The sequence below is a fragment of the Semicossyphus pulcher genome, unplaced genomic scaffold, assembly GCF_022749685.1.
Source record: "Semicossyphus pulcher isolate SPU_LCO1_2020_fin unplaced genomic scaffold, fSemPul1.0.p SCAF_10, whole genome shotgun sequence".
NCBI lineage: Eukaryota > Metazoa > Chordata > Actinopteri > Labriformes > Labridae > Semicossyphus > Semicossyphus pulcher.
The window spans coordinates 15,975,040-16,001,717 of record NW_027211604.1 but is presented as its reverse complement, the minus strand read 5'-3'; the positions used below and the strand labels follow the sequence as shown (position 1 = coordinate 16,001,717).

The 26,678-nt window shown below is 41.7% G+C and overlaps 1 protein-coding gene across 1 annotated transcript in view; it reads right to left on the bottom strand.

The window, feature by feature from the left end:
* Nucleotides 1–1,032: 1,032 nt before the first annotated feature.
* The window catches only part of crebrf (creb3 regulatory factor), a 32,767-nt gene continuing 7,121 nt past the window's right edge, over nt 1,033–26,678 (bottom strand). The window contains exons 2-10 of the mRNA XM_069666000.1: nt 23,614–23,857; nt 21,254–21,379; nt 19,092–19,270; nt 15,405–16,585; nt 15,099–15,296; nt 13,419–13,608; nt 13,166–13,239; nt 12,847–12,966; nt 1,033–11,547 (exon numbers count right to left, since the gene is read on the bottom strand). Coding sequence (XP_069522101.1) covers nt 11,429–11,547; nt 12,847–12,966; nt 13,166–13,239; nt 13,419–13,608; nt 15,099–15,296; nt 15,405–16,585; nt 19,092–19,270; nt 21,254–21,379; nt 23,614–23,622 — 2,196 coding nt within the window. The 5' untranslated portion in view covers nt 23,623–23,857 and the 3' untranslated portion in view covers nt 1,033–11,428. The remainder of the gene's footprint in view (nt 11,548–12,846; nt 12,967–13,165; nt 13,240–13,418; nt 13,609–15,098; nt 15,297–15,404; nt 16,586–19,091; nt 19,271–21,253; nt 21,380–23,613; nt 23,858–26,678) is intronic.

Here is a 26,678-nt window from a genome sequence, read left to right as displayed (position 1 = left end):
TTAATTGTTGTTATTATTATTAAAAAGAAATCAACAAAAACAAACCGACAAACCTATATGCCATATTTCTGCTGCTTATGGAGAACATTTGTAGGCTACTCTGTATGGATATGATATTGAACTCCTTACCTCTTTGTATTGAAGCCCTTTAATGGATGTTGCAGGATGGATGAAAGCAGTACTGTTCAACTCATACATTTCATATTTAAAAGTCCAAATGCATTAATCAATCTCATTGTTTTACTGTTGGACCTTCACTGAGGACCTGCAACCAAAAATAGGTATGAAGACGCTAATATATATATATAAACTAACTAAGTAACTAAAACTAATTAATTTTAATGTGAACTTTAATTAAATTGATTTTATTAACTTTATACTTTTACTCCACTACATTTAAGAGGCAAAATTGCACGTTTTACCCCACTACACTTATCTGACCTCTTCAGCAGCTACTTACTTTTAAGATGAATATTATGATATAATACACTACAGCAGCAGCAGCCCCAACTTGACTGCATCTCTTCATTCCTGTCTCAGCAAAGTCAGCCAAAACACAGTTAAATGTGTATTCCTCATAACTTCCTCTGCACTCATATTTTGGAATGCCATTCTCACTTTTTTGACACTAAACCTAATTTGGATAGATAGAGAAAAGGTCATCATTGCTTACCAACCCGTTAGCTCTGATACATGTGGCCTTTTAAACAAAACCTCTTTGTCTTTGTCTGAAACATCTGCTGATTTGATTGATAAAGGCTTGGCTATATCTTATTAGCACTGGTAAGAGGACGTAATGTAACACTATAAAACCTGCACGAGAGAGCTTCAGCAATTTGTCTTATTTTTTAAACTGAATCTGAAAATGAGTTGTGTTTATTTATATTAAAAGTTCTATTCTCGTTACTTTTCCTAGCTTGATGCCTATGATGATGTATTTACTTATTTATTGCATGAAAACATTTGTATAAATCAGTGTATGCCTGTATGTGTGCACAGTCACATAACCAATCACACAGACAAGAGTCAGGCTGGGGTGCTAATGGTTTTATTATTTTTATATTAAAATCAATAAACATAATCGGACTATTGTGGTTACAAGCAGAGCTGTGGTACCAACTCCCGGCTGATACGACAGAGAAAGAATGATTTAAAAAAAAAAATAAGAAAAGAGAGAAAAAAGAGAGAGGCACAATAACACAACAGAGATTCAGGGCAGGTGTCCGCAGGATGTCGAGCAGCCAGAGACAAAAACTGTCAGAAGCTCTGAAACAGAATGAGTCGATACAGTACAAACCAAAAATAAAATAAAACATCTTTTAGATTTCCTTGCCTGTGCATAAAGCCGCCCGCTGTGCCTCCAAGAAAAGTAAAATACAATGTAAAACCAAAAGAAAAAGTTAGATAAACCAAAAGTAGAAACCCAGCACGACATTTATTACACAACATAAATATAACAACTGTCAAGATATTGTATTTGAACAGGCATATATGTGAACTACAAATATAGACGTCATTGCTAAAGAGAGGATCAAGTTAGTTTCAGCAGGATACTTTACTTTCTGCAGGTTTTGCTTCTTTATGAAATTAGAATCACCAAGAGATCTATTATAGAGCACTTAGCAATGAAGAACAGCCTTCCTACTGAGACTGGGGAGAGGAACACACACAGGACTAACTACAGAGAGATCCCATGCTGTTGATCTAATCAAATAAGTTACCATACAAGACCAGAAGCATCAGAACAATGGCATGTAGCTGTGGAGCTCAGCATGACCGATACCTCACACATCCTCTACATGTTTGGACTTGTATGGATTTACTATAAAATCAACTTCGGTTGTTTTATCATCAAAATCGAAAAAGAAAGAGAAGGATGCTTCAGGAGCAACATTAATGTCTCTCGCTCCATACGTTTTGGCAGGTCTGGAGGGAGGTCAATCATTGCAGTGTTGGATGATGAGTGTGTAGATATGGAAAGAGGGGCTTTGTTTTTATTATCTAGGGTGGGTTGTTGTTGTTGTTTTCTTTAATAAGATCAGTCTGCAGAAGAGGAAATGAACCCCTCCCTCCTCATCATCATTCACTGTAGGGGAGGGTGAGGGGTCTCTGCCCACCAGCCTTTATTTAATGACCCCTGGCTAGTCTCAGGAGCTCCCTGACAAGACGACTGCGAACCAAAGCCCTTCTGATAAAACTAAAACAACCAGAAGGGGGACAAAACGTCTCTGGCGCAGTAGTGAAGTTTTCCCAGAAAACTGATTGAATTTCCCACCAAAGTTAGAGAGAGCAGGCAAGCCCACTCCCAACCTGAGCTCGAAGGCTGCGAAGCGCCTGATCCTCAGTCAGAGTCGGGAGATGAAAAGGTCAAACCCCCAAAGACAGAACACTTCATGAGCTTCACAGACAAAGATTACACAAAGTCACAAAGAAACTCAAAGTCCTTTCTCTTAAATTAGGAAAGAACGTAATGCAAAGAAGGTAACAGGCGAGAAATAACATATAACTGAAGCCACCTGATTTATGTGTAATTATAAGAAAACAATAGGATGCTAAGCTAAGCTAAACTGCTGCTGGTTGTAGCTTCATATTGAATTTGAAGAGTGGTATCAAACGTATCTAACTTTCAGAAAGAAGGCTAATGAGTGCATTTACAAAAACTGGTTTGACGTTCATATCAAAAAGTGCATTTTTTGCAGGTCTTTTCTGTTAGCTGGAAATGCTAAAAATGTACAAATTTGTAAATAATTCATTTAGTTATCTGTAGGCCTAAATCAACTTCTAACAGTTTTTTCAGGGGCGTGGGTATTTAATTACTTATGTCTCTTATAGGAGCAATTCTCCCCTGGAAAAAGCCACTGTCAGTCAAAGCTGGTGTTCTCTGTAATCGATAGAAGCAAGAATATTTGAAATTGGCGCCATAGCTGTGGAGAAAGTTGTACAAACAGCTCGTGGTTTCGCCCATTCTACTTTCCTACAACACCCAGCGTGCATTGCGCCCCACCCTCTGAAAGGAACGGCCCAGCGAGAGACGCTGGAGTGAAATACTACCGTTTTCACTGCAGGCAATGGCTCAGAGCGGTACAGAATACGAAACACGACGAGAATATACCGGTGGATAATTAAAAAAATAGTGACTGCAGTCTACATTTCAAACCTGACGATTTTGAACGAGACATGACATCGTAGGCGGGTGTCCTAGATTGAGGAAGTGTAGTTTAGCGAGCTCCCTGGCCTCCGCCAGATGACGTGTTTCACGTCGTCTGGCGGAGGTTTTCCAGGGCCCATTGGAGAAGCCGATCGCGTCCTCCAAAGGCACATGTTTTTCTACCATAATGGCATTAGCTCCACATAATAGCATGATAGGACTGAGGTTGAAAATCAGCGAACTGACCCATTAATAATCTGTCTTTAGTTTTACAATCTGATCTAGATATTGATGGATTATTTACTGTTAAATTCAACATTAAAGATGAATTTTTACCAATTGCATCTTCAGAGTGTAGTGGCAAGATCCTATTAATGTCATACGGTGAGGTAATATTAGAGATAGATTATTTGTCAATCTAATACACGTTACATTAAAGTACCAGAAAATACATTTTGCACTTATGTAGTTTTTGTTTAGTTGTATCTAATGTGACTTGTGTAAGAAATGTCTGCTTTCATTGTGACTTTGATTCGTGTCTGTGAATCTCACGTGAAGTCCCTGACTCCTGGTGAAGTCTGCTCAAGTGGAAAAGCTATAAAGTCCCCAACAAATTGTCTGCTTACATTTTCATTTAAAGGACAAAACAAATAAATATTAAAGAAAAAAGTATAAACACTGGGATCAGGAAAAAAAGGCAAAAATATATATTTATATAATTTAGGAGAAATTCAAACAAGCAATATTAGAAGAGTCAGAGCATAAATATCAAACCATAATATTAATCAAAATAAAGTTGAAACATACAAGCTGGACAGCGGCCATATAAAGGTACAACATTCATGATCTTTCTGGATCCTGACGACAAGAGGCTCCCTCTGTGAGTCGAACAAAGTCAAACAGGAAATAGAACAACAGGAAAAGCTCCACCAGACACTCACATCGGTCTGAATGATCCTGCCGAGGAAGACTAGTCTACATTCATCAGCAAAGCAGCAGCAGCAGAGTTATACCTCGCCACGTCAGCATACAGCAGTGCAGCAGTAAGAAACACGAGACTGACCCGAGTCGTCAACAGAAGGAATAATATGGCTAATACAGCTTGTGAACACAGCCGTGTTAGCACCCCGCCACAGACAGATTAGCACCACAGTTTACCCCCATGCTCAGTTTGTCGCTTCATTCGCAACCTGCCAACACTGACTTCAAGGAGGGTCTGGCACTTCATTATAGCAAAGTTAAGAAATGGAAAGTTCTGTTTTATGCTTTTTTTTTTTTTCCGTTTGTTTTACTTTCTCGAAAAAAGGTCTCAAGAGGCAGCACCTCGGCGCTCCACGTCGAAACCAAAGAAGAAGAATGCCTTGTAATTGTCAAGGTAAAAAGCAGGCCCAAGTCTCCCTTTGCCTCAGACACAGTGGAAGTTTGCTCCTCTCTACACGGACACACCGGCGGTGATAGCAGCAGTAGCAGCCAATACAGAAAACACAATAACGTGGCATAGTGGGCAGAGAAAGAGCTAAAACAGAACCAGGTTTCCCAAAACAACATCGATTTAGTCAAGTTGTCATCGATGCTCCTCTTAACTAATGTTTGGAAGTGAGCTCATATCTGCTGTAAAGGCTGATTATTTTTTTTAAAAAGTAATGATTTGGGGTTAAAATTAAGTTTTCATTTCAAGTCTCGTTTTGGGAAACCCAGCACCATGTTTCTGTAGGGAAACCCCCTCCAGACTGACAGAAGGTGCAGATTTGTGTTCTCATATATTTGATTAAGGCACCTGGTTCAGCAGGCATCATATTCAAAGTTTTGTTTTCTTCCTTGTAAATGTAAAAACCAAGTGCAAGGGGAGTAACACTGTTGGTCTTTGACTGTCGTAGGAAAAAGGTGTGGAGAAAAGAAAAACCCGGGGTTTGTGGTTAGAATAATAATATACTGTTTACATGTTGTGGTCACGCTAAACCAAAAATCTAAAGTCTCTTTGTGCTCATTCAATAGCAGCAAGTATGAAATCATTCAACTGAGAGTAAAGCGAGGATGTCACTTCATCTCTCAGTGTGATGCAGGGAATCAGCATGCAGGAACATCATTATCGCTGCATCTTTTATCAGAGTACATTTCTGGACATGTCCTATTGACACGTGGGGAAAACGCAGAAGTAGTAAGCATTCAGCCTCTGAAGATGAGGCGTTTGGACAAGCAACGTGGGCAGCCCACATGGATTCAAACAAGACAGGAAAACATGTGAAATGCCTCGAAAGACACTGAAAGCCAGACTCTGAGACCTGACATCACAGCCAGCAGGAGGTCACTTTTAATATTTGGCATCGCTTATCTTAACGATTTAATTTCCCAATTATTTAATGATAAATGTATATTGTTTTTATGTATACATTTTGGTAATAGTCAGAGGGAAAATAGAAATGACTCATTCTTCTTTTAGCTTTGTTTTTGGTCTCCTCCAACTTCTCTTTCTCATTAGCTGCTAAATGTTCCCGATGTCCAACAGACACCAGTGTCAAGTGTTTGTTTTGACTTTCTCACTGAAGCAGCCGTGTGCTGTGGCTGATGAGTGGCAGGAGTGGTTGATGCATCAGTTGAAGTTATCTAGCAGTTATACTGATGCTTGTCATGCTGTTGTAAACGCTGACATTTTCTGGCCTGGCTACAGCAGGCTGGAAATATGTAGGCCTACTAATGACAGCAGTCTGTAGAGCAGACTTTGATTTTATAATGTTCTTAAAAAATGTATAAGCGCAACTTTAAACTCGGTAAATATACATTTGTTTATTCTTCATTTGTTTTACTGTATGTGGCCTGTTTTTGGCAGATCAGCTGACCTGAACTGGAACAACATTAATTACACAATTTCTATTTTCCCTCTTAATAAACCAAATAGTTCTTTAAGCAAACTTCTTGCAAATAATTTTAAAAGTAGAGAACACTAATAGAATAAAGCGTCACCAAATATTTGTTCAAGAGATATCCCACTCATGTCACACTAAAAGGACATCCCACTACAAAAACAAACGTCCTAATACACCACAGTGTGTGTGTTTTGCCTTTATGGGGAGTATTTTGCACCTCACAAAACACAACTAGGATCCTCTCCGACTTTGGGCGGTGATATCACATCAAGGAGTCTGGCTTTTTACAAAAGAAATCATCTTCATCCGAACAATAACACAGAAGTCACTCTGTTGTTGTTGAAAGAAAGAATCAGTGTGAATCCCTCATGTGATTGGTCCAACAGGGACAGTTCTGCTCGGGTAACTGTCATCGAGAACAGTAATCACATGATCAATGTTACTTGTGAGTAGATCTGAATATAGATGCAATTTAAGTTCTTATTTCTGGGACAATAAAAAGTAATCAGCACCATGTGACAAACCCCAGTATGTTCACGGCTAAAATCAGAGTCGAATCTTTGAGAGAGGGGAAAACGTTTGTGTAATTACTCAAACTTTGTGGATTCTTGTGACAAGTCTGTTGGCCTTTTTTCAGTTCTTATAGAGAGCATTGCACTATATTGATTGACATTTATAATCACGCACACACACGCACACACACATGAAATATTTTGTACAGAGTAAAGAATGGCGACAATAATTGGAATACATAAATATATTTTCTTTTGATTTTATATGTCATCACATATGTCAGATAGAAGAACGATATTACCCTGATTTGCTGAAGAAGAGCTTTATGGATCCACTTAGCTTTTATTGGACAAGAGTAGCACAAAGTTACACACTCTATTAGCTTAATATTTGACTGTATAGGATTTATGTCATCAGAAATAAAAAGAATAAGGAATAGTTTTTACTGGCGTGGATTTTTCACTCACTCCTCGACTGTTAAAATGCCACAGAGTCTCCTGGTTTGAATGTAAAGTTGCACAGCTTGCGCCTATCATGTTAAATGTAAAAACCTGTGAGGACTCTTTCTTGAACCAGCCTCGTGATCGACGACAAAACACACACTCCTGAGTCCGTCCGCTGTCGGTCAACCAGCGGCCCTTTAACCACTGCTGACCCCCTTTCAGACCAGGGCAAAACATGCTGAAAAAAATTGCTTCAAATGTTTTCCAACTGAGCACGAGTCGTTCAAATGTTTGAAGCCATTTTTCAGACATGTTTCACCACGTGTGCTCTTCAGTCAGAGTTGTTTTGAGCCAATCAGGCTGAATGGTTTGTTGTTGTTGTTGTTGTTGACCGTATACTGGCAGAACAATGTGGTAAACCTCGGGCACACCCCGAGGCACTGGACACGTCTGCCATGTTATTATTTTTGTTTGTGTGTGATGAAGAGTTATTTAAGAAGGCAATAAGTGTCCGGATTGAGTCTCCATTTGTAATTGGCTTGCCATACAGTACAGTGATATAGTAACTTCCCCCAAGGCGGCCCGGAACAACATCTTTCCGGCTCTTCCCGGCCGCCCCAGGCTAAACCTCCTCATTAAGTCACAAGTAGAAATCAGTTTACAAATGATAACAATATAGCTCTCTGGAGAAATGTGTCTACACTGTACATCACCCTGAAGAGGAAGCCAAAGCAGAATCAGTTTTTCCATAGGAAACCTCTACTGAAGGCAAATGAATCATGACGCCAAGTGGGTCAGCATCAGGATCAATGTAGGGGCCCTGGAATCAAAACCCTCTTTTTTTTTTTTAAGACCACGAACACACTATCTCCCGACCAGGAAACAGACCTGTCCCATCAAGACACTGGGCTTCCCAAAGCCAGGCAATGATATGCTCTCATTCAACACCTCACATCATCATCACACGGCTCCAGAAACATGTAGATCTAACCCTCGCCAGGCCACACAGCGACTCCTTGCTTGTTTTTAGACCTAGCCGAGTCAGGTAATAGACCTATCCTAGCAAGTAGTCGTCAAGTACACTTGCAGCATTCACACCAGGCCTTTTAGCAGCAAATGGAAGAAAAAAATGCTTCTTTTTGTTTGATTTTTTTTTTCCTTTTTTGGACAAAGTGCTTTTGTTTTCAAACATATAAGATAGAGTATTCTATACATATATCTAACATTTAGAAGATACATATTAACTTATATAGTCTATTTACAAAATGAATCACTACTAAGAAAATAGCTATGGACGGTAGGGGAGAGCAAGTCGTTAGGCTACAACTAGACTAAAATAAGAATCATGGATACTCATCATTCTAGTTTCAGAAAAAGCACCATTTCTCCCTTTTTTAGACGGAACAGAAACAGTAAAAATATATATATGTAGCACTGGCTGTTATTCAATCACACGATACAGAAGGACTGCAGCTCTGCATCCCCATCGTCAGACACCAGAACATTCTGTGAAGGAGAACTTTCACACCAGACTAACCTCTTCAAACGCTTATTGTTTGTGTGTCCTGCTAACCGAGGGAGCTGCGGGAGAATCTGAACGTTCCTGAGAATGGCAGCGTTTCCTCTGAGGATGCAGCAGGGAGGCAAGCATACAGGCATCATGCACTTTTTGTTTTTTTAAATCAAGGGTTGGACACACCGCCGATTATTGTCAGCCTGGACGTTGTAATTGTGTGTTCTGGAGAACAAAGATTTTCGTTGCCTGTCAGGAAGGATGTAAGCTGAGGACCAGAGGCAAAGCCAGGCAGGATAAAATTCAGCAATGCAACCTCAAAGGGGGCCGCGTCAATCCCAGGAAGTGCAAAGTTCCACCGACTCCATGGTTAAGACGGGAAAATCAAAAAAGTGAAAATACACAGTGCTGAATCCAGATCTACCTGGGACAAAAATATGATGGCTTTGGCTTTCTTGCAGCACCTGCAGCAACATCTTCCCTCACACCTCCACACTGCCGGACACGTCGCTGTCCTCGCTAAAGACAGCGTGTCCTCATTCTCTTTGAGGAGCACTCAAGCTAGACCAAGGCTTCACTGCATCGTGGTTTAAATAAATCCAGTCCAGATTATCTGCTTTTCACTTAGCCGACGAACAAGACCAGAGGTTTTAAACTGTCACACACTGACTGGCTGCCCTGTAAGACTCTTTTCCTCCTTCTCGCCACTTGGAGAAAATCTGACCAACAGCCCGACGGGAAAGCTAGCAGGCAGCTAAAGTACAAAAATATAACAAGGTTTTTTTTTTGGCTTTTGTGTTTTTTCCTCTAACTTTCTCGATGCAAGGGTAGGCTTTAGAAATGTGTCATGCTTAAAAATGAATCAATTGTCATGAAAAGTGGCGTTTCACCATTGATAGATATATATCATAACGTTTCTATATACAGTACTTTAAACACAATTCAGTTAATATTTTGTCGATGAACTAGACCTCATCTACATACAGAAAAATCAAACAAGTGACACAACAAAACATTTTGGTTATTGTTGGTGACATTTCGACAAACAAGCAGAATATGTAACATAGCTTATCTACCAGCGCTCCGGGCTTTTTATCCTAGAAAGCGCCATTAACACAATTAGCATGTGGAGGGAGGAATCAGTTCAGGAATGAAGTGCTTGCTAAGCATCAGATCTACTGGAGAAGCCCGTAGATGGGATTGACTTCTAGATAAAAAAAAGAAAAAATGAATGAATGTTCCTTTTCTGTACAGAATTGGACCCAAGCTAATTTCACAGTTCAATGAAGTTCCCTGACCCTCCCACATTTCTTACATTCAATACGGCGTCAGGTAAGCTGTGCAAAACCTTACTTTAACTGGCTGTTCGCCATTTCGTTGCATGTGTCTTTGGTACAAAAAACAATCAAAATATAGTGTGCAAATATTTTTTTTGTAACTCTTAATGAAAATATCTGTTAACCCCTCCCCCGATCCCTAAAGACAGAGTACCAAAAACCAAAAGTAATCTATTGCAGAGCCCTCCTATTTACACAGACTCTGTGGCATCACGCAACAAGAGCTTCCATTTCTTTTATGTACATTCAGAATATCTTCAGACAACTGAAATACACAACAAACCCACAGGTGTGTCTCTCTCCTCACATTCACTAACAATCTCCCTCAGTGTAAAGTAGTCCTCTCCTTGGCTGGACCTCAGGGAGTTCTGACCAATCACCTCCTCTCATTCAGTCCCTCGTACACACACTCTCTCACTCAGACTTACAGAAACACACACACATACATACACAAGGCACAATGAATAGAACTCTGATCAAACACTATAGTATGAACACACCAAACTGTTAGCCTGGTCGTCTCTACTGTACAAAAAGGAAAGCCAGTGCCGTCGTTTCACTCGGAGACACTTTGTATGTACAGTTTCCTGGAGGAGATGGATCACTGTTTATGTCCTCTTCATTAACAACCATCATCGTCCTCACATTCTGCTCCCATACTGGCAAAATGCCCGTTTCATCCAGTCCAGTTATAACCAGCACAAGGCCAGAAAGCACCAAACCACATGCACAACTCTCGCCTGTTGTTTAAGTTAACGTCTTCAAATAAAGCCATGAAGCTTAATCCTGCACGCTGGGATCTTCAGCCCAGCAGGACGTTAAAGTCGAATTTTACCTTCTGCTTTTTTTTTTGTTTGAGCTTTAATTTGCTAAAAGTTAACTCTTATATAATAACAACAGCGCGTCTGATTGGAAAACAGGGGATGGCAGGAACATATTTAGGCCTTCAATACCAAATATATCCCGCCGCCCCGTCACGCCGTAGATCACGCTGCTTTCTGTCTGCAGCTTCTGTGCAACCAAATCTTTATTTTTTATCTTTTATTTCTTTTTTTTTTGTGTTGCCATGTGAGGTGAACCTCTCCTGAAAGAAATGATAACTGGAACTTCTTTAACGTTTGATGGTGTCTGACGTGCAACAATCCCTTCCTCCGCCATTTCTCGTGTGAAAGTATTCCAGTGGTTACACTCGTGTGACTGTCTGAGTCTCAGCCCTGGAAGCAGACCTTCAACAGAACCGGCCGTACACAATGCTATGCTAAACACATCTAATAATCACCAGTGGATTAAGAACGTGCTGTTAGCTACACACCTAACCATCCTTTTCCTTAAAAGGCGCTTTACCCAACAGACGCTCTTGATGGGTTGGGAGAAGGTGACGCACTGACTCTGCGCGCTGTGTGCAGAGGCTGAAAGCTAGGGTGTCTGCCATACAGGTGCATGGCTAAAACAAGCACACATATATACACACAGGGAGTGGTATGTGTGTTTGTGTGGCTAACAATGTGTATGTACTCTGGGTTGGAGGGGCATGCAGAGGGGAGCATAGTTACAACGGGACAGCACGGTGGTAATAATTAGTCCACTCCTCTCAGTGGACCGCTGTCTGTCTAGATCTTGGAGGTTGGGACTCGCAAGCCGACGAGTCCGCCGGTGGGATCACCGCGTCCTGTGTTCTCCAAGATCTTGTTGACGAAGTCCGAAGTCTGCCCGGCAACAGGTGACGCCACTGCACACAGAGCCAACAAGGATACATTCAGATGTTTAATGTAAGACACATGAAAAAACACCTTCTGTCATTACCTCACTTTATATCAGCTCTTACATATTTTAATAGCATTTTCTGAGATTGTTTAATTTTCATAAATGACAGGGCACACTTGAAAAAATATTGTGTGCCTCTGTCTTATATTTTAGAGGTTCAAAATAAGATGGTAAGGAAAAAACAGAGATTTACTGTCTTCATATTGGCTTTATTATTTAATCTGCCTTTTTAATCTGGGAGGTTTTAATTTCACAGGATTTTAATCACTTCCATAGAAGCTTAATTTTCCTCTGCAGATCATGTTGGACCTGATATCATCACATCTAAACCTTGGATTAACAGTTTGACCCAGATTTAATACGAGGTTTATAATGATTGAATTTCTAACAGCAACTTTTTTCTTCTAAATCTTTCACAATGTGATTTGGATATTGCGTCTCAATAGATTCATTAACAAAGCCTTAGTTAACAAACCTCTAAGACAACATTTTAACATTTCCCACTGTCATAAAGGTGATTATAGAGCCTTATGTGCTGTAATTATGGTGTGGCTGTAACGTATTATTTGTTCAACTTTGTATCCTAAGAAAACACACCGCCTCACACCGCCTCACTACTACATGACTCCTCGCGGTGGCGCTTATGACATGAATGAGGGTAACATGCGGAAATTAATCGAACAAAGAAGAAGTTGACTGCAGGATAACAGAAGAAGAAGACGAAGAAGACAGCGGGATAACAGAAGAAGAAGAAGACAGCGGGATATTGTTTTTCCAGTTGTTGTTCTATAGTTTTGTAAAATTATTTTACAGACTGAATACACGCGTACATTGTTTCATCTCAGTTTGTGTCAAATTCTGTGAAACTGACACCAAATTGCAGCGAATAAATACATTAATCCAGTACTTTACCTTTAAGGGGCATGTACTCATATGTTAATCAGATGTCGTGATGTATCATTATATGATTGTCTTGCAATATATAAATTATCACAGAATCGCTGTATCGTGATATTATTGTTATCGTGGGCCTCGTAACGCGTATCGTATCGTGAGTTACCCTGAGCATCCCACCCCTAGTGTTTTCAGGAACAGGAATGAGTAATAACAGACTAGTTTAAGAGACACTGATACTCGTCATGCAAATTCAATGTGACCTGTAGGACATTTTTAGTCATCTTTCACAACGAGCTGTACATTACAATATGTTGTTGATGAGACGTCAGCTTTAAGTAACTCAGTCGTCCCCTTCTTTAATACTCACCAAGTGTTTCCTGGATGAGATGCTCCAGGGTGTCAGTCATGTTGGTCGGACGTGGAGAGGAGTCCTCCACTCGGGCCACGATCTCCTCCTTGATGGCGTTGATCACAAACAGCAGCCGATCTAAAGACCGACACAAGGTAGAGCACAAGTATTACACAAGACTTCAAGACTTTTTGTGTCATTTTCAGATGTAATATGTCAAATGTAAAATTAGGTATCATCATTAGTGATACATTAAGAGTCATACATTTGACAGGGAACTAGGTGTACTTAAATCGTGATGAACTTCATGACGTATGTGCTGTCATAAGCAACGTACCGTACTCTGTGCTGAGTCCCCACAGCTTCACCTTGTTCGCTTCATACTGGGCCTTCTTTTTTAAACGACAGGCTCTACAATACACAACAGATGAGAGGAGGTTAGCAGGTAAGAGGAACAAACATGACATGCTGGAACAAATCTCTTGTACAACGATTTTTTAAAATCCAAGCACTGTGGAGCTCAGTGCGATTATAAATAAAGACCTGTGCCACACTCATGTGCATGTACTTTATACGTGTGCATGTTCTACCTGGACGCCAGCTTATTCTTCTCCTTGCGGGACCGGGGTCGTGCGGTTAGAGGCAGCTCGCTGACGGGGGTCAAGTCGCTGATCACCTTGTTCAGTTTGCGGAGCTCAGTGCCGATCTGCAGCAGCTTGCGAGGATTGGGAGTCAGATCTTCCACGTCTGTGCGGCGAGACTTCTTCAGCATGTACTTTCCTTCATGACAACAAATGAAAAGACGCCATCAGAGACGACTATCACATCAAATTTAATGTTTCAGCTGACATGAACCACACAAGTATTGTACTGCTGAGAACATTTCCTCTTTAAATTGGTTTCTTGTTCTTTTTCCTGGTAATATATTTGAATTTTGTTAAAGAAAATCAAGTTGTAAACATCTCCATGTGCTGTTTCTCATGTGCTACAAGACAGATAACAGGGACAACATCAGCAGTCATCATGGTCTGCTTTTAAACTGCAGTGTACCAAGGACAGGCTGAACAACACGTTTTCAGATTGGCAGGTTTGAGACGTCACAAACCTAAGGAGCCAATCCCGTTAATGGACGGGGTGGCACTATGCATATCATTATGTGCAACCTATGGCAACCACTTTGGGGATGCGGGGGCAGCTGTAACCGTCATCATAAAAAAGCAATGTTACTACTTCGTATTACTAAATTTTCTAAAGATTCAACAAGTTGCCACCAAATGATGGCAGAGACGTGTTTTGTTTTCAGCTGTAATTTTACGAAAGGAGAAACAGTTGGAAATTTGCATAGTGGGCGGGGCCTATGCAGATTGGGGAATTTTTAATGAGGCAGAAGGAGGCGATGCCTTGGGAGGATTTTTACAAGGTAACTAAATGTATTGGCAGAAAAAAACAAAATGTATTATTTCAAGCAGAGTATTTTTAGGTCTTAAAACATGACTGGAGGTGGTCTTTAAATAATCTGGGATATGATTAATAAGCTTTCATTTAAACCTCTATCAACCAAAACAACTATTAGTTCAGAAGTGCTCAATAACAAAAGATAAAAGTCCATTTCTACTTAATGTTATTTTTCACCGTCAGAGCCTTCAGACTTTTTCTAAATGCCCTCAGCAGCAAACAGGTTTCCACCTCTCTCTTCCCATTAAGTCACAATGGATGACACCTGCAGTGGATCAGTGACAGGTCCGGATTCAGGTGGAGAGAAAAACAAATTACTGTCCGTCCGATCCCAACACCATTTTTCTGATTGAATTTTCGCAAGCTTGAAGAGCTGCTTCTTTTGAAAAAATATACAACACGAGTCATCCCCAAAACAAAACAACAGAACTGAATAAATTCTGACATGAATGCAGGAGAAATGCTTTGCTGCCTGGGCTTTTCATTCCCACTGTTTTTGTTCCCCTGAAAAAACCTTTTATGTGAGAAATGAGGCGAGCTCTGTTTATTTATTTAAAATTTCCAACGTGATCACTTAAACTGTAGAATGACTGCAACATGCTGTGCACAGCTGCTGTTGTGGAAAATCCAAACCGTCACAGTCCTCCAGACAGAGTCAGTACACGGCGTTAACGCCACGAGGGAGGTGGAGAAATTTAACGTCAGTTCCCTCCAATAAAGTCCTTCCCTTGAGGGTTCTCATAAAGCTTTGTGTATATCCTGAAATAATGCGTATAGTGTATAAATGTATGTCTATGTACAGTGTGTATGTATACCATGGAGAGGCCCGTTCTTCTGGTACAGGTTGCTCGGCAGCGTGTGTCTGTCCCACTCAGACGGCTTCAGCATTCGTTCCTGTTTGGAGGGCGTGAGCTGCTCGCTGTACTCCCAGAAGTAACGGCGCTTGCCTCTCTTCCTGCTAGATACTCCTGCTGTCAGACCTTTAATGTCCTCCATCAGCTCCACATCACAGCCTGGTGGAGGAGGGAGAGAATGTTACAGGAGAACAATGAGGAAATTAGAGCAGCAGAAAGACAGAAAAGAAAACAAGTAAGCAGGAAGTAGGAAGCTGATGTTGCTACCTGGCTCTGAGAAGGCATCACTTATATCATCGTCCTTGTCTGCTTCATAGTCATCGTCCTCCTCCTCCTCCTCCTCCTCATCCTCTTCCTCCTCATTCTCAGACAGCTCGTGCTCGCTGCCGAAACCCTCATCGTGGTCTTCGTCATCAAGCTCCAGCCCGTCGCCTTCTTCCTCCTCCTCTTCTGGCTCTTCTTCCTCGTCTTCCTCCTCCTCGTCCTCCTCTAGCTGGGATTGAGCTCTGCTGGCCAGTCTGCTGCGGGTCAGGAACAGGGAGTAGTTGTGTTCCTCCTCCTTGCTCTTCTCCGTGCCCTCGACCACCAGAACGCCACCACTGCTGGCCCCCGCCACACTTTCTCCGTCGCTGACGAGCCCAGAGGTGCTGCCCTCCAGGGCCTGGCTCGCTTCCACCAGCTGAGGCAAAGTGGCAGACCAGCCTACAGGCATCTCTCTCTTCACCGTCACCTCTGCCCTCCTCTCAAAGCTTGTCAGGCTGCTAGAGCCTCCGGCTGCAGCAGCAGGAAGTCCCACTAGGGCGGCGCTTGCTGAAGTGGAAGCCTTCTCGTCTTGGGGCTGGGAGAGTGGGAGAGGGGGATCTGACCTCTCAAAGTCCGTCTGCGAGGGTTTGTCAGGCTGAGTTTTATGCACAGCGCTCACACGGACTTTAGCCTTCCGCACAAAGTCAGAGCCGGGAGAAGTTGGGGCAGCCATCTTGGTTCCTCGCCCCTGGGCCTTGCTTTGAGCTTGGCCGTGGTCCTGGGTGAGACTGAGGAGGGTCTGGGTTTTGGCCATTGTCTCTGTGCTGGAGGGGACGGGTCTGGTGGCTTTTTGGGAGCTTTCAGGGAAGTCTGGGAGAAAGCTGCGGGAAGGACGGGAAGAGAATGTGGGGCTCGGAGAGGGCCGTGCAGAGTTGGGGCCAAATCCTTGGCCGGGGACCAGGGGTCTCTTACTGTGACCGGGGAACTGGGACGACTGAGACTGCGACTGGGGGGAAGGCAGGGTGAGGTCAGCAGGGGGGTAGAGCGCCTCGCACACAGACTGAGAATCCTCGCTGTTGAGCTGAGCGAGCGTCGGGGTTCGACCAATCACTTCCTCGTCCTGGTAGGGACTAGAGAAGTCGTCCAATCCAAGGAAGTCCACCTCTTTGGTGCCCCAGATGTCACAGCTGGCCAGCCGTGTGTATCTGCCGAGCACAAAGATATGAGGGTCACAAATGAGTGAAGGCTTCTTTTCTCTCTCATTATATAACCTTAAAAATGAAACCGTTTCCCAAAATAATGAAGATTTGCTGCTTTTCTCTGTTTCATAAAAGCATATAAAAGAACAAGTCATTCAAAGTTGTCGCCTTAGACTCTTGGAAGCTGACTGACGTGTAAAATATATTACATATATAACTGAACGAGAAACAAACTCAGTAACACATAAGAGCTACAAACACAGCACGCTCACATGACCCTTATTTACTCTGTTAGCAGCAGATTCTCAAAACTCTGCAACAGCCAGCAGTCGTCGCACATATCTTTAAAGCCTTCAGACTTCAGAAACTGTCGTCCACCCTCAGCTGACACATCAGAGGAGAGAGCACACAAACTGTTTTGGCAGTAAGGCATCAGGAAAGGCTGCAGGACAGGCAAGGCATCACCTGAGATGTCAGGAGGCTGCGGCAGCCAGCTGCTTTGTTGTTTACCGACCTCTTTAAGCACTCCCTGCCTTTAAGGAAAACTACCTGCTTCATAAGTTCCTCTGTCAGACCAGGAAGTCCTGGCTCCAGGATTTCCTGTCAGTGAAAGTAAACGCCACTGCTATAAAAACCTTCAGGCACCTGTCCAATCTCATAATGTTCACAGACGTCTTCTGCATCTACTCGCAGTTTTACTACAGTTAAATTAGACATCATGAGCATCCTCTGTGCATGAACCGGTTTCTTTTTGACATGTCTGCTTTATTATTAGTAAGAGACAGTTAGAGAGAGACAGAGGGGGAGCATGCAGCAAAGGGCCTTGTTTGGACTTTAACATGAGTCACAGGATTCAGCCTTGATACATAAAGCTTGAGCTTTACCAAGCGGGCGAACTGGACGCTCCCTGCGCCCAAACTCTCTTCATCAGCCTGAGTCTACTGGTCCTGAAAATTTAAGTTTATTATTATTCTGATTAAGAACAATTATTATTGTCAATTAATCATTTCTTTTAGGAAGAGCAATAGCATAAAAAGCTAGTTTTGGCTTCTCAAATGAAAAGATTTCCCTGATTTATGGATTCAGGGAGTTTTTCCAACTGTTGGTCGGCATTTTATTTATTTATTTTATTATTTGCTGCCGTTTTTCAGGTTAAAGAAGATCAATAATTAAGGATGGGCATTTCAAACAAAAATACTATTCGATATTCACTTGGAACTATTCGACGATTATTCGAAGACCCCAACCCTTCCATGCGCTCAAACACACGCAGACATACGGACAGAGAGAGACTTTCTACTTTTTCACAACAGTCGGTTTTATTTCGCTCTCAAATGACTGTGCACAGTTGTTGTAGACTTATGATACGCTGGTTTTACCTGGCAAAGTTTGCACTTGACCTAATTTTCTGCTGAACAAGTGTCTGCATGTTTCTCCGGTTACGAATCTCACAGCTATACAAGTTTTACCGGCACCTGGCACGAACGCGTTCTTCTTCGCTGGTTACTTAATGGCAGTTAGTGGCAGACAGCTTTCAGATGCGATACAGCCACCGTCTGGCGGTAGTGCCGTATTACAACCAGACGCCGGTAAAAACAATGGAAAAATCTAAACTTTTAAGATGAGATAATAGTCGCATTAACTTTTTATAATTTAATGATTATTTGAATATTTGAAAATCATGACCCATCTCTATCAACAATAGATACTCATGTTAATAACAGCGCTAAAATCAGCAGGGCGTTGGTGGTATAACTAGCATACAGCACATCTGTAAAAATATGCAGAATGACTCAGGATATAGGGAGAGCATTTTTTCTTGTCTTGTAAACAACGACAGCGAACAAACCACAAGTTGTTGTCTGTGCAGCGAACCCAGTTCACTCAGAGGCAGCACAGAAAGTATCTGTCCTGAGTTTTAAAGGATAACACTGGTGTTATTCTATGTTTGTCTTACTACAAATGAATCCTGTGAAATGACCAAAACAGATATTAGTCCATCTCTCAACAGTTTCTGACCTTCCGGCCCTGTCTGCTGCTCTCAGCCAAAAGCTGAGTCATTGCTGCCCAAAACAGACGATCTTAAAATGTTGTTTCATTCAAAAAGAATGTTTGGTATGTTTGTAAGAGCCCTGAAGTACATATTAAACGTTACTAGTCATGTGTTTTTGTGCTTAAATTTAATATTAATTTGGTTCTCTTTTGATATTTTACAGCAGCATACCAGGCTGGTTTCACAATCAATACATATTAATAGGATTCAATAATTATTGTTGTTCAGGTCTTCTTTTTTCTTTTTCAGGCATTTCGTTCTCTTACCGAGTGATTTGCTTCCAGTAAAAACAAAAAAGTCTTTTCAATTCATTGAAAACATTATGCAACATTTTGACAATGTAAGCCTGTTTTGAGTGTTATTAAGTATATCAGTATGTTTTTTTGTGTCTTCTCTAATTAGTGCTATTCTTAACTTGATCTAAAAGCAGCTACAGCACATGAATAAATGATCGATTACCTGGTGAGGTCTTCCCAGTAGGAGTCCCACTGTTCGAACGCTGAGTTGCTGTAGACTTCTCTCTCACACTCGCCCAGACCCATGAGCTGATCCACGCAGCCCTCCACCTCCTTCCCTCCGTCCCCGACTCCAACCATGCTGTCCCCACAGGGGCTCTGCCGATGGGTCATGTCTCTGTCCTGCAGACACCAGGCAATTAAAGAGGTGAGTCAAGCAGGTGGTTCATTTAAAAATATTATATTTACTCTTTGCTGTCAAAGTTATAGAACGAGAGGATTTTTTTCACTTGCATAAAGACGAAGACTGAAACTGCAACATGAAACTAATACAACAAATGTGTTTGACAAAGTATCGTGTTGTTTGGAATAGGGACGGTCAAGTAACTGTGCTGCACAGGTACTCAGAAAGAAATAACTTTATTTACAATATGTAACATTATTGCTAGCTGAAGCTATTCTATAGCAGATCAGAGTCTGCTCTGCTGCATGAGCTGCAGACAGTGCTGAGAGTAGGGCTGCATGATTAATAATAATAATAATAAATAATAATGATTATTTTGATCAATACTGAGATCACCATCATTTATCAGGATTATATTAATTTGAGGGACAACATTTTTGTATTGTACTTTAACATTTAAATAAACAGACTCTGTAGACTTTCAGTTTCAATTTGTGAACAAATGAACAAATAATGCACCAACTAAGACTTAAAATTAGGTTCTTTACCTGAATTTAGTGCATCTTCTAGAGACAAAATTAAAATAAATGAAAAGTCCTTGTAACACGTTGCCCACAAAAGCGCACATTGACCTTGTGGTCAGCCACAAGACAAAACCTCTCGCTCGCTCCCTGGGGGAGTGGCTCTTAGTTTAGGGAGCGCTTGCTTTGATATGCAGCAGAGTTTTCCATGGGCGACACACGCATTTTAAACATCAATATCTCTATCAATCATGTTGATTTAATCATGGGAAGCCAAAATCGTGATCAGAAGTAACAGTCAATTAATTGTGCAGCACTAGCTGAGAGTATAAAACAACAGAGTCAGAGCGCCCTCTGCTAGACAATGGCATGATTACACCAGCTCCAAATCACCCCGAGCATTGTTTTCTGCATTTTGCTGTATTCATGTCAGTGCATATCAGAAAACATACACACTGACATATCTGCTGGAGGCCCACCTTGGCAGATAATATCAGCTGTTCAATTTATTGGTTGGGCTTTGAGTGCACATCAGCATAAGACTTGTTGTTGAATATCTATGGAGCCCGAGAGTGAAAACAGTTTCATATGAGTCATTCTGTCAGAAGCATCTGATTCGGCCCTGGATGAGGTGAAACACTTAATCATTTGATATTATATATGTTAAAAGAGGTAAAAGAAGCCGTATCTGTTCACAGCAAAAACTAACTGGTGGGTTGAAGACGAGGAGAGATCATCCAACACTGTGTTGTGTCATTATTGTGTTTCTATGGTGAAAGACACTGAGAGCGTGGCAGTGAATCACTATTGTTTAGTCTCCAGCAGACAGTAAATTGAGGTAGACACCTGCAGCTGACAGTGTGAGCGCTGGCAGGTGAGCTGTCTGTTTAATGCTGCATCAAATCTCCCGTCTAAGCCTGGAAAATGTCACACGGCTGCTAAACAATTAGGCACAGCGATCTCTTTGTTTTAAATGTTACACTGAGCCGACCGCACGGAAACGTTTGATTATAGTTTTTTAAAGGAATTTAAATTCATACCATTTTTATGACTACAAGAATATTCAATGAAACAAACAATTGGAAGCGCCTATTTTATTTATGTAATAACTTTGCGTTGTCGTTGGATCAAGGACACTGGATTCTGACCGATGATCTTTAAACTTGGAGCCCTCATTCAGATGCAGATCAGTGACAGCGCAGCCTGAGCAGCTGTGACTGATCTGAAAAGAAGTCAGGCTCCAAGGATGGTCAGCAAAGTCTGTCGCCTGTCTGTCCGTAGCAGGGCCGTGGTGAGATCAGTGTGCGAGTGTGTAAAAGTGTCTGTATACAGAGAGCTTCTAACTGTGCCTACGCTTTTAAAATAGGTTAAATAGTTCTCTTTGTTAACTGGTTCCGAGTGTTTTCCAGTGTGTGTGTGTGTGTGTGTGTGTGTGTGTGTGTGTACGTGCTTCCCACTCACCAGTTCGTACATGAAATCTGGGTCAGAGCTGGTAGCGAGAAGCTCAGTGCTGGTCAGGGCCTGGTCAGCAAACGAGTAGTTCTGAAACGCGTCCCCAAAGGGAGGCTCCATCCCTCTGACGCTGGGCTGAAACACAACAGAAATAAAAACAAAAAACACACTGACGTTAACAAACGAGACAGGAAGTGGGCGTCACTGCACCTCTGATCAACCAAGTTCTTCATTTGTCTTTTTTTTCATCTTTCTTATCCGGTCTGTCTCGCTGTAGTTTTATTATTTGCTGTTCAGGAATAACTGGGTATCATCTCGTAGCACCTATAAGTGTGATTATTATTATTATTATCATTAAGAAATGATGCCTATCAGAGGAGAATATGCTTGTGAACTGTGCCAGTGTTTTAGCTGTTGCGATAAATGTAGAGCCCCTTTCCAACTGCTCAAAAAACACGCTCACACCCGGCTTTTTTGCTTAGTGGGAAAGGTTACAATCGGCATTCAGACCCGGGTCAAATAACTCTGCAGTACACCGGGGTAATTATCGACCCGGCTCCGATTGGCATTGATGGGAACACGAAACACGCCAATCTCCTACCTCTTTTCGGCACGATGCTATGAAGCACATTAAAGTTCTGGCTGCTGTCGCGTACAGAAGAACAACATACAGCGGTGAATTTGCTCTTTGTTTTGTGCAAGATGCAGCAACACTGGCAAGGCAGCATCAGAAGACATAAGGCGACAGGGCCACTACTGTTTACTAACCCTGTTTCCGGCATGTTTGTGACGTCGGACGATGACGCAGCAGAAAAGAGACCGAAAGGAGTATACTCCACTGGCAATGGGAAAAGAGGCATTTATTAGCGGTGGGAAAGGGGTATAGTTAGCCTCATAAGTCATAGTTAAGGTAGATAATAAAGCCTAAATGATCATTATCTTTGGGTTTATAATATCCAATAACAATACATTAGCCAATAAGTAAAGATTTCAGATTAATTTTGACTGACACACATACTAAGCTGTAAAAATTTACAGTCAGTGCTCTCTAGCGGACAATCTTTGGCATTTTCTGTGCTGTGATCGCTATTTAGGAGGCATGGGAATTTTAATACGGGAAGAGTTCTGGTTTCCGTTTGTAGAACATTTGTAGTCGGAGTAGTATTGACCAATCACGTATCAGCAGGTTGTGGTTGTATCCAGGAAAAACAGTCCGTGTGGAGAGCAAAAGCAGGCACAATGACATCCCGGCTCTTTATCTCAATAAACAGACGTCTGCAGCAAGTTCAGCTAACAATCCGAACAAATTTCAATTTAGGCAACAAATTCCCTTGATGCTGTGTCAGGAAAGCCTTTCAGCGTTCAGATTTCCCGACTTCCTGGAATGCATCAGTAATGATCGATCCAACCTCCACTTTTCTTCTCCTCTTGAGGACAGTTGTTTGCATTTTTACTTTTGACTAATCTGTATCATGATGTTATTTCAGCAAACTTTTAGGTTCATACCGCAGTGTTATACCGCCAGAGTGAAGCCTCTGTGTAACTCGCTATTTACAGTGAAACTGAGACTCAACAGAAACAGATGAACGGGCGCTCCTCCAGGGGATTGAATAAAAACCCCCAGAGGCTGTGTCATCATCAGAGCCGATGGGTTCTGAGATTAACTGTATTGCAATTTCGTTGCCTAAAGGTCATCATAAATACGCTGATATCTATATTAAAGCAGGTATTAAAGTGCAGTAAGACACCACATATTGCTGAATAGTTTCCAGTATGATGTCCATGTATCATGTGTTAAACAAGCAGCAGAAGGTGCACCGTTTAAAGAAGACAGACACTTCAGGGGGCCCGAGATCATCCTCTCCTGAGGCTCATTGTGTAACGTTTCTATTAATTCAGCACCACTGAGGATAAAAAAACTGGAATCTAAAATAAAGTTCACACTCATCGTACTGTGTAATTTCATGTGTATTTTTAGAAGGATCCAGAGTTCACATATTCACCACCTAACTCGCACACTGTTAACCCCTCTGTCCCCAGCAGCTGTTCTGATGCAGCGTCTCCAGACGTCACACTGAACCAGGGTCAGACGCTTGCTGCTGAACTGAGCCTCGTATCTCTGACGCTGCCTGACGGGCCGCGGAAAAGGTCCTTTGTTTTCTCACTGGGTTTGAAGATGTTAGTTCATGTTTAGTTAGTCGATTTCATATTGACAAATATCCTACAATTCCTCACATATCAGCCTTAACTCAAGTGTTGTTGTATATTTTAAGGTTTAACAACACCTTGGTTTGTCTTTCAGATTCAGACATTTCTGTTGTAACCTGTCTACCTGTGCACAGTACCCCTCACTCAGTCCCCCCTCTTACCTGAGGCATTGCCAGACACAGCTTAGAGCTCCAGCGGGGGGAGCCTCTGGGCCTCCTGTCCGGTCCCAGGGGTGTGACGTTTTCTGATCACCACAATAACTTTCTGCTAAATGAGACGATCTCAGCGAGCTGATGGATGCAGCCGTCAAGGCTGGGGGAGGAAGGGGTAAGGGGGGAGGGGTCAGTAACTGGGTACAACCTGGTGTGGTCTGGTCTGTTTTGGTTCTCTGTACGCTTCAGGTCTCTGGAAAAAACAGAGAGGAAGCAGAAGTGTAAGAATCAGAGGAGGCAAAAACAAAGAATCAGCCGAGCAGTGAAATGTAGGAACATCTTAATCACAGCTGCACAGGTTGTTTCTCTCACAACCGAGAGTGAGACGATGAACTGTGTGATGTTAACAGGTTTGGAAACAGAACAAACTAAGATGTAATTTTAGCTTGTGCTTAAACAATTAACTGATGCCTGATCAACAGAAAATTGAAATCAATACTGATGCTTAATATGAGCTACAAAAGCAAATGAGGCAATTAGCGACAACATTGATTATATCTTTATAGTTATTTTAATGCCTGTAACCACTGCCGGGGGAAAGGTGTCAGGCAAGGCAATCAACTTTGTGCTGCCAAATCTACAGCGAGTGATACGTTTGAATGTCAAAAGAAAGCAGGCTAAGATTTTTGTTAAAAAACACTTTTTACACAAGTACAGCACAAAATCAGCAAAGAGATAAGAGGTATCACTTTGTCCACAAGGGGCGCCAAAATCAACTCAATCGAAAGGTCCTCATCGGAGCTTTAAAGGGGCCATTTCTTTAAAATGGACTTTCTCATATTCTGCATGGGTTTCACAGTTTTGGGTGTTTATTGTTCACAGTAAAAAAATGATGATTATGTGTTTTTCCAGAATAACATTTTTAAAAAGGTCGCCTCTGAAATTAGTCATTCAGAACAGCTGCAGGTTTTTACGGAGAGCCTTGCTTTCGCGTGAAATCGACCTGGTGTTTCTGGCTCGTACATGTAAGGCTGAATAACCGATCCTAGAGCAGCCATGTTTTCTACAACTTTGGAGTGACAGTGCAGTGCGGCCGCTCACACATGTAGGGGAGGGGCTACGTAGTCGCTCCAGATTCTGTCAGCCAATCGTGGCTAAGGTCTGACCTTTGAATGGCAAAACAGCTTGTTGGTTTCAGGAGGAAGGAGAGGCAATTAAATTAAAATATGAAAACAATTTTTAAACGAAACAAACTTTACCAACGTGACTCAAAAACACATTCGAATAATAGAAAATTGATTGCACAGCTAAAATATGTCCCCTTTAAAGAACTTCAGCGATGTGAATATTTGTTTGGTTTTTATATAAATCAATTATCAAACCTAAAATTATTTATTTTTTGGCCACTTGGGGGCAGCAGAAACGAGTTGTAGAGCCAACATTAACAAATCACTTTAAAAGAAATAGATAGGCAAAAGTCGTGTTGCTCGTTTCTGTCTCTACCAACTCCTGACGAAAATATCTGGCTTTGGTTACTGAATGATCCTCCGTGCTCATTAGCGAGTCATAACTATGTCTGTATGCTGTTTGGTGATCTGCATGAAGGGTTAAAAACAACAACAACAACAACAACAACAACAGCTGTCTGATGTGGCTGAAAACGACACTATTAGAGAACTGAGAGGAAACCACAACAGTAAAGTTTTGGGCCACAGGGCTCAACAATGATCTGAAAGTCACTGAAGGAAGCTTTAGATTCAGGTGATGATTCTCTCTTAATAATAAAACTTTTCAGAAGGGCTGCAAGTAACAACTATCATCATGCTTGATTCATCTCTCCGTTATTTTATAGATTAGTTGTGTGGTCTATAAAATGCCAGAAAATATGTGGCCGTACATGTATATGTAGTATACATGTGTATGCATGTAGGAGTAAGAAAAACTGACAATAATCACCTTTTTAAAAAGCTGGAATTAGACAATAATAACTTTTTTCTTGTAAAAGAACTCGATTCATGGTTTTGAAAACAGATGGTTTGATTCAATAGCTCATTCATTGCAGCTCTACCACTTAACAGCTCAAATATTTATGATCAATGTCAATGAATAAAACTAATTTTGTGGAATTTCCCTTTAGGCCTTTAAAAAATGTCCCTTTCTCCATGTACCAGACCTATTCAACTACAACAACAGCCAGGCCTTTGTGTGTAGCATCAAAAGGTTGTGATATGATGGGAAACTCCACTGCTGTCCACTGCTTCTAAAAATGCTCAACTGTTGCCTCCAGGCCTCCCTCTGTTTACTGATAACTGCTGGATGTGGGGCTCTGCCTTCTGTCTCCATCTCTAAAACTGGACCTAAAGTCAACACAGAACCGGGCTGAACTCGTCTGTCATAATCTCATCTTTCCTCCTCTGTCCCTGTTGTTCCCTGTTGCTTTAAAAGACTATATGAAAGACCTGATAAATATGCTGTGATGTTCTGTGGCTGCACAAGATTAGGTTGTATAACAGGGACTGCACTTCCTCTTTTGCTATCAGCTTGTTTAAGAGCTTTCTTCTGACGAGGCTTACCGCAAAGTTCAGTGTATAAGACGCACTTTTAATACTTTTTTTTTTTCATCTAAAAGCTGCGTCCATCAGACAGGTGCGACCAATAAACCAGGATAAAAGGCAGCGAGAGGTCTATGTTAGTGTGTTACGGAATTATAACCCAGACGATGGCGCTGGCAAAGTTGTGATTTCACACGACGACCCAAGCCACTACAACGTCCCCTATTTACAATATGCCGCAGTGCTGTTTCCTTGTTGTTTTAAGTGAGGAAAACTAACTTGACTGTTGCTAACGCTTCATCACGGGCACGCACCGTTATAATCACCATTGCAGCCGCCAACCTCACAACAATCAACGTTACCGTGGGCTGCCAGCTACCGCTAGCTACAGCACCGGTAGCTAGCAGGATTGCAAACTTGATGTGGTGAAGACAGAAGACTGGCTGTAATTTGTGATTGTTTTGAATGTGTTTTAAATGAACATAAATTGAAAAAATTAAATAACTTGTATACACATTTTTA